This window comes from Geotrypetes seraphini, chromosome 2 (genome assembly GCF_902459505.1).
Source record: "Geotrypetes seraphini chromosome 2, aGeoSer1.1, whole genome shotgun sequence".
Classification (NCBI taxonomy): Eukaryota; Metazoa; Chordata; class Amphibia; order Gymnophiona; family Dermophiidae; genus Geotrypetes; species Geotrypetes seraphini.
In genome coordinates, this window is record NC_047085.1 from 496,629,333 (window position 1) to 496,638,308 (window position 8,976).

An 8,976-nucleotide genomic window follows, 5' to 3' on the forward strand; every position below is an offset into this window, starting at 1 on the left:
GAATGTTATGAGCATATTTCCCCCAATTCCGGAAAGATTGCATTGGTTGCCTGTCCATTTTCAGATTTTGTTTAAAATCTTGAAAATTGTCCAGCAGGGAATTATAGACTCATTGCCTGACTATTTGACAAAATGCCTGATAGGACAGAGTACATTAAGGGGATTCAAAGAGGGATTGGACAAGTTCCTGAAGGATAAGGGGATTGAGGGATATAAATAAAGGTAGAGATAGGATCATGAAGGGTATAGAAAGAAGAAACATGGGGATTAAAGAGTCTTAGACAAAGGATCACTTACAGGTCATGGATCTGATGGGCCGCCGCGGGAGCGGACTGCTGGGCGCGATGGACCCCTGGTCTGACCCAGCAGAGGCAACTCCTTATGTTCTTTCATTGTATACACTGTCCAGAGCACTGAGGTCAGAGAACCCGTCGGTTACTTTACACGGGCCGAATGAATTCAGTGCGTTTATGAGCGGACAAAGAAATCGTGTTTTTCTATTGCTGGGCCCGTTCTCTGGAATGCCCTAACAGGCCTATCGAGATTTTGTGGCAACCAGCTACATTTCGAAAACTATTGAAAACTCATTTTTTTTTTGCTCATGCATTTTTACGCTAATTGCTCCCTACATTGAGCAGAATATGTGATTTTTGTTGAGACAGTGTATGATAAAATTTCTAGTAAGTTACCTCTCTTTTTATTGTTTTTACTCTTGTTCGCTGGAAGAACTATGAGACCTGTGTGTTTTAAAAGATTAAGTATGTTAAATTGTGAGCCGCTTTGGTTTGATTATCGGCACTTGGACAACCTTTTTAGGTGGCCAAGTGCTGACGTGGGCGGGTTTTTAAACGTGTTTAAGTTTCGATATGAGCCTCCTAGCGTATGGAATCCTCTAGGGACTAACAGAAAGAAGACTATCAAAGGTATAAACCTAATCTTCCATTCTTTACATAATGCTACTCGTTCAGTTTATGAGCAACACCTATCCATTCTGCCATTCTCTTGTGCCCACCTTGAATCTACCTGCCTTACATCATTCAATGGTCAACTACTTGGCAGCTAGGCTTCAATGCTAAAAAATGCAAGATAATGCACCTGGGTAAGAGAAACCCGCGTAGAACTTATGTACTAAATGGTGAGATCTTGGTTAGGACCACGGCGGAACACGACCTAGGGGTAATCATTAGTGAGGACATGAAGGTTGCCAATCAAGTGGAGAAGACTTCCTCCAGGGCAAGACAAATGATGGGGTGTATCCGCAGAGGTTTTGTCAGCAGGAAACCTGAAGTTATGATGCCGTTGTACAAAGCCATGGTGAGGCCTCACTTGGAGTACTGTGTTCAGTTTTGGAGACCACACTACTGGAAGGACGTGCTGAGGATCGAGTTAGTTCAGCGAACGGCCACCAGGATGGTCTTGGGGCTCAAGGATCTCACGTATGAAGAAAGATTTAAAAAATTGCGGCTGTACTCACTTGAGGAAAGAAGAGAACAGGGAGATATGATTGAAACATATAAGTACATCACAGGACGCATCAAGTCAGAAGATGATATTTTCTGGCTCATGGGACCCTCGACCACCAGAGGGCATCCGCTGAAGATCAGGGGAGGGAAGTTTCATGGCAACTCCAGGAAGTACTTCTTCACCGAAAGAGTAGTGGATCATTGGAACAGACTCCCACTCCAGGTGATAAAGGCCAGCAGCGTGATGGATTTTAAGAGAAAATGGGATACTCACGTGGGATCTTTAAGGAAGTAAATTCAGGGGAGGGGATACTTGGAATGGGCAGACTTGGTGGGCTATAGCCCTTTTCTGCTGCTTTTTTCTATGTTTCTATGTTTCATTCTTTTATAGCTCACCACTTCTTTGGAATGCCCTTCGAGTCCCTTGCTATAAGGAAACATCATTAAAATAATTTAAAATTTTGTTAAAAACTCACTATTTTCCCCGGGTAGGTGTTATTTTTTTATCTACGCCGCTTTGGGTGGCAGAGGGGTTTGTGCCTGGTCGCCTGAATCCGCGATTTAAAATTTGGGCCCTCCAGGGCCTTGCGGACCTGGGGGATTTTTTTGAAGAGGGTCAGATTGTTTCCTACTCAAACTTACGGGAGGCCTACGATTTGGGGGAGCTGGATTTCTTTCGATATCGCCAGGACTGCGACTTTCTTCGGCGTAGGGCGCTGGGCGAGTTGTTGATCCCTGAAACTTTGTTGGAATGGGCCATGGGTGGCAGTTGTGGTCGGGGATGTGTTACTCGCTTTTATAAGACACTTCCCAAAATGTCCCCCCCAATTAAATATATTCAAGTTTGGGAGACTTTGTTGGGGCGGACTTTTGCTGCTCGATGGTGGGCCAATCTTTTCAAACGCTGCGCTCCTCAATTGCTAGCTCTTTGGTGGAAAATGGATACAAGTTGCTCTGCCAGTGGTACCTTACATCAGTTCGCTTGCACCGTATTTACTCGCACACCTCTGACTTATGTTGGAGGCAGTGTGGGCAAAGAGGTACGTTTTTGCACATTTGGTGGACATTGGGTGGACTATGGTGTTCGAAATCCTCACGGAAATTTTTCATAGACCTGTTCGTAAATCTATGGGCAGTGCTTTATTGCATATGCCTCATGGGGCGTTGCTGCGCTCCTGTCAGACCTTGGCTTTTCATGTGTTTACAGCTAGCAGACTGTTATTGGCTGCACAGTGAAAGCAGGTTCACCCACCTACTAGGCAGCATTTATTGGGAAAATTAGCGTTTATTTTTCGTATGTCTAAATTGACAGCTCATGCATAATTGCCTCTCAGTTTTTGAAGGTTTGGGATCCATACATCAAGTGGTCATCGGCCTCCTAGTGGGCTCACCCGGCTAATTTGGTGGTCTCTAGTTGGTTTTCTGCGCACAAATGGGATGGGGGTTGGGGTGGGAGGGGCTTTGGATGGGGGTTATGTTCTGCTTTGGACTGTTTTGTCTCGTACTGAAGAATCCCAGTATGACTTTTGGTGGGTTCATAGATATAATTGCGGAAGACAAAGGCGCGCGCCGACAACTGAGCATAAGACGGAGGCGCACACCGAAGAAAATTACTGTTTTTAGGGTCTGCGATGGGGGGTTTTGTTGGGGAGCCCCCCTACTTTACTTAATACAGATCGCGGCAGCATTGTGGGGGATTTGGGGGGTTGTAACCCCCCACATTTTACTGGAAACTTAACTTTTTCCCGAAAAACAGGGAAAAAGTGAAGTTTTCAGTAAAATGTGGAGAGTTATAACCCCCCAAACCCCCCACAACGCGGCGCGATCTGTATTAAGTAAAGTGTGGGGGGGTTCCCCCCCCATGCTCTCCCCGTCGGAGCCCCTAAAAACAGTAATTTTCTTTGGCGCGCACCTCCGCGCTGCACTCAATTGTCTGCGTGCGCCTTTGTCCCGGCGCGCTTTTGACCTGACACCCTTTTGGTGGGGTGGGGGGCTGTGAGTGTTAGGGTGGTTGTTTGCCTTGTTCATGGTTATGTATCTTTCTGCATTATCTCAATAAATTTGGAAAAAAAAAACAACACCTCACTATTTTCAGTTGGCCTTTGGGAACTCTTAAGGACAGTCGCTTTCTCAGAAACTGTAAGCTTTTATATTGTATTTTATTTATTATTTTAATTAGTGTGAGTGTATTTCTTGGCTGAGCGAGTTCTTCTGTTTCAAATTGGTGTTCCTTTTCTGAATTTTTGTTTTATTAGGCACACTGCTTTGGCCTACTTGTCAGTAAAGGCGGTATATAAAGTTTAAATAAACATAAACATACATGACCAAGATTATCTGCACCCTGACCACCTCAATTCTACCTTCAGCTTTCAACAGAGGGTCCATGTTTAACTTGGCATCTTGATTTGTACAAGCAAATTCCTTATTCCTGTGTTCTGCTGGTCTTCCAAGTTTAGCCTATGATGCTGCAGAATACGTAATTGTCCCGCTGCAGGTTCACAAATGCCACTCCTGTTCTACAGCAGATAACTCCATGTGCCCTGCAATTCATAGTCTTGGTGAGATTTTGAGGTATCTGTAGCTGCCTTTGTCTCTATAGATCTCTAGACTGGGAAGTTGCCCAGTGGACATCATGTCTGAAGCCAGGCAAAGGAATTATGAGGACGCAGTCAAAATGAGAAAAGAGTAGGGGAATTATTTGGTTTTTTGTTTTGTTTTTTTTTAATTTGTTTATTGAAAATTTTTCAGAAAACAATACAAAATCTCAGAGGAATAATAAATACAAAGCCAAAAATCCACATGAAACATATCTTCCCAAACCCCCCCAAACTCCAAAGAACATAAAATAAAAAGTTGTACCGTAACTCTTCAGTACAATGCATAAAATCACAGCCATCAAAACCAAACCCCCCCCCCCGTCCCATCCCACCCCAGGGTCAAAAGTATACCTAATAGCAGTACAAAAGGTTTACAAAGAACAAATATATGGCTAACCATTGGTCATGAGGGACTTTCACACCACCTAATAAAGGGATCCCACACCTTAAAAAAGGGAGTAAAACGAGTCTGAGTCAAAGCTGTCAATTTAGACATACGAAAAATAAAGTCTACTTTTCGCAATAGGTGAGTCCGACCTGGGGGAAAAGACTGTTTCCAATGAGCTGCCAATAAAAGTCTAGCAGCAGTAAAAATAAAACAAGCTAATTTATGGGCTTTAGCAGTCAATGGAACCAAGGGGAGATGTAAAAGAGCACTACCCATAGATCGAGTGGGGAATTATTTGTAAAGAAGTAATTATGAGGCCACATGTCGGCCTTGATAGTTCACAAGGTGTCTTCTCATGTGTCATTCATGAGTTAGCCCAGTGATTCCCAAACCTGTCCTAAGGGGAATCCCAATCCAGTCAAGTTTTCAGGAATATCCACAATGAATATTTGTGAGATCAGATTGCACACACTACCTCCTTGATATCCAGGTCTGTCTCGTGCATATTGATCGTGGAGAACCTGAGAACCTGACCGGCTGGGGTTCCCCAGATCAGGTTTGGAAATCACGGAAATAGCCCCTACATAGATCGTTGCTTTGCAATCCGATCCACAGAAATCTTGAGTTTTGTTCATTTTTAGGAGGCAGCAAAGATGCAGGCGTGAGATTCACATAACCAGAGTGGACTATCTTGCTAGGGGCAGATTGCACTGTGTAAGCCAGCCCTAGCGAGAGAGAGCAGCTGCAGCAATTTTCCCCTCATCCTCCACTCCCCCTCCCTCAAACCAAGGAAGCAGCATTGAAAGTAAGTCTCAGGGGAGACCCCCTTACCCCACACAGCATTTTAAGAAGACTGATTAGGCAGTATACAAATTTTTTAATTAAACTTGAAACTTATGTTGGCCAAGCATAGAATAAAGACTGGGGAATTTTTTGAAAGATCAGCTTTGGTTATAGTTATACTTGATACGCCACCAAAAGTGAAATACATCTCAGCACTTTACAAATTTAAATAAACCACAGAAATAAGCAGTAGTTTAAGGTAAATTTACAATCAGTAAAACAGAGTCAATAGAGGGAAAAGAGAGAATATTTGCGCTTTTAAGTCCTGTCCCTTCTCTTCCCCCCTCCAAAAAACTAGGGAAGACATTCCCAGCTAATTGAGTCAAACAGGGTAAAATCGCTATCAAAGGCTTCCCTAAATAGCTCAAGTTATAAAACTAGCTTTAAAGCATCTAAAAGATGTTTCTAAACAAATCTAGAGGAACGGTATTTCCTTTTTCAGTCTCCTCACCCAAATACCCTTAATAGTGAATCCAGTTTTATTTACTGTTGCATTCTGTTTTGTTTTTCAATACAGCGTTGTCAAGGCCAGAACCCAGAGTTCCAGAAGTACCTGTGATCTCCCCGGCCGTAGTTGGTATGACTCAAATCTCCTTTAACATGGCTGAGGAAGGGCATAAGGAGGAGTCTCCTGATGGAGATGCCATGCTGACTGACACAGACATCGACATCAAGCCCTGCCCCGATACAGACATCAAAATAAAGATCTGCCCTGATACAGACATTGACATCAAGCCTTGCCCCGACGCAGACATCAACATCAAGATCTGCCCTGACACGGACACCGAAACCGACACGGACATTGACATCAAGCCCTGCCTTGATACAGATCTCAACATCAAGATCTGCCCCGACACCGACATTGACATCAAGCCCTGCCCCGACACCGACATTGACATCAAGCCCTGCCCCGATATCAAGCCCTGCCCCGACATGGACATTGACATCAAGCCTTGCCCAACTCCCTGGCCTCCTGTGGAAGAGGATGCCAATGCTGGCCTGCTGTCAGGAGCTCAGGATGTGCCCTCTCGCTGTGACTCACAGGGCTCGATGATCTCCTCACCAGAGGATTCTCTAGGCCATCTCTCAACTCATGCAGACTGGAGTCAAGAAGCCAGTGCTGAGAACCCTACTCTGGGCCTACTGCATGGATCAGCTGACTCCCTGAGGCTGAAGGAGGAAGAGGATGAAGAAGAGGAGGAGAGTGATGTGGGAGGCAACGGTGGCCAGGAGATGGAGCTGGGCTCCCTGCCTGGAGGAGTGTTGGCACCACCCACGTGGCAGGAACATCAAGAGGAATGGGAGCAGCAGTCTGGCTCTCCACAGCGTAGCGAGAACGCCCGGGAGGACTCTCTGCCTTCCTCGGCCTCACAAGAGGGTGATCATGTGCTAGCGTCGGCTGCGGCCATGCCTGAGAGGGCAGACTGCTCCTGCATGAGGGAAGAGCGGAGGACAATGTGGAGGGCTAACGTGAACCGGCTGTTGGAGCTGGAGGAGCAGTGGGACCAGCTCTACCATCAGGAGCTGGCCATGTGGGAAGAGGAGCGAATTCAGCAGCGTGAACAGCGGGTGCAGGACCGGGAGCTACAGCTGCAGTTGCTGACTGTTCTCACTGACATCCGGGATGAACTCAAACAACTGAGGGAGCAGCGAGCGGCCAGCCAGGGGAATCACGTAGAAATTGGCCCTTCTGGAGAGGTACTTGGCATACCACAGACTTCACCTGTTGCTTTTGAGCAGCCTGCCATTCCTATCCTGAGCTCACTGGACCAGGAGCAGCCTGCCCTTTCTGTCCCCAGCTCCCCAAATCGGGAGCCGCCTGCCGTTTCTGTTCCCGGCTCTCCAGATCGGGAGCCGCCTGCTGTTTTTGGCCCAGGCTCCCCAGATCGGGAGCCGCATGATACACCCAGCCCAAGCTCTCCAGGACCAAGGCGGCCTGCACCACCACCACCAGTGGCTCGTGGGAACTCTGTGGCTTGGTCAGGAAGTCGGTCGCGAACCAAGGGCCGTTCTCGTGGGCGCTCTCGGATACATTGAAATCCTATGGTATCATGATCAAGGACAGACCTGTGCTTTTTTGTAAGCTGAACCAAATTGAGTGAAGAAAGATGAGAGAAAATATAATGTAAGTAAGTATTCTCCCCCAAACTCTTGATTATCTTTTAAAATTTTTGTTTAACTGTCATCTCCATGAAATCCTTGTCAGAGAAACTGAGGAGGTTGAAGGGGAGATGACAGGTGAAATAAGAGACGCGAGTCAGAATTATTGGAAATGACCATCATGGCTACAGTATGGATTTGAAAGACAGAATCAGACTTTGCATTGGAGCCTGTTTTTTATACTGTGTCTTTTTGTTAGAAATGAACCCATCATACATGTAGGAATGGCCCCTTTCTAGCTCCCTTCCTTCACTAGCTGACATGTTTAGCTGAGGGATAGGGGAATATGGGGGCTGTCAGCAATTCCTTATGCCCACAGGACAGAGTATATGGATCTGAACTGAATGGATTACAAGAGGAGAATCTTTTTTTTTAACATTTTCTGCCCTGGAACAGTTTTTAGACGTCAGCTGCATTGCAGCAGGAGATTGGGATTCATTAGCACGACAGCCTATGGGGAAGAAACCCATGCAAGGTCCCAGGACACACACAGCCTGTTGAAGACTTGTCTGCAGGCAAGTTTTTAATGTGAAATCTTAAGTGTATGTTTTTAAGAAGGTCAGTTTTATTCACAAATAATTCATGGACGGTGACTTAGAAAGTTTTAACAATTTGGACAGTTCTATTAAAGAATATACCCCCAAAGCATGTAATTAAATTTTTTTAAACACAATTGGCAAAATAAATGCATTTTACTATGGACAGAATTAAACCTTTTTAAAGTTTTCTTTTATCCCTCTTCATGTATCCGTCTGCCACCTCTAACCTCCAATGGTATGTCTGGTACTGCCTTACTGGGCCTCAGTTTTCCAAGTGTGCTGTCTGGGGTTCTTGCAGAAGACTTTTCAAAGTGCCGCCAGGTGGTTTGTGTTGTAGGGAAGAACCTTGCATGCCAGAAACGCTTCACAAGAAAAGGGGGTGGGAAGGCTGGATAAATGCAAATGATTTTCTAGTTGGTGGTTCTACCGATTCACATAATGTCTTGAGTGTTTGTAGATCAGAGATGTTAATATTTTTCAGTCTAAAGACCACTTCTTGGGTGATCTTTTTTTCTTTTTGTTAAGATTTCTAACAACACTATGTCAACACTGAAAATTGATACCTTTAAGGGAAACAGAAAAAAGACAAGAGGGGGGAAAATAATTTAAGTCGGTCCACATAATTAAGAAGAGGATAACAGCAGAGGGGGAAAAAAAGACTTACTGTGCCTTGTAAAAATTTTCACACCCTTGTATTTCTTTCACATTTTGTTGTCTTAAAAAAATAAAATAAAAAAATGCTTAAAAGTAGTTTATTTCACTGATCTTCACTATATACTATATTAATTTCAACACAAATGAATAATTATAAAAGTATTCAAGAAGTAAGAGTAAGAAACTAGACTTGATCACATATCCTCACATCTCTTGATTTGCTATTTTGTTATTAACACCCCTCCCTTTTATAAAACCGTTGCACGGTTTTTAGTGCCAGCTGTGGCGGTAACAGCTTCGACGCTCATAGGAATTCTGCGTACTACAGTTTT

The 8,976-nt window shown here is 44.7% G+C and overlaps 1 protein-coding gene across 3 annotated transcripts in view; it reads left to right on the top strand.

The window, feature by feature from the left end:
- LOC117354437 overlaps nt 1–8,740 on the top strand; it is a 33,834-nt gene extending 25,094 nt beyond the window's left edge. For all 3 annotated transcript variants that reach the window (XM_033931974.1, XM_033931973.1, XM_033931975.1), the window contains exon 4: nt 5,809–8,740. In XM_033931974.1, the coding sequence (XP_033787865.1) occupies nt 5,809–7,328 (1,520 nt within the window). In that variant the 3' untranslated portion in view covers nt 7,329–8,740. The remainder of the gene's footprint in view (nt 1–5,808) is intronic.
- The last annotated feature ends 236 nt before the right edge of the window (nt 8,741–8,976 follow it).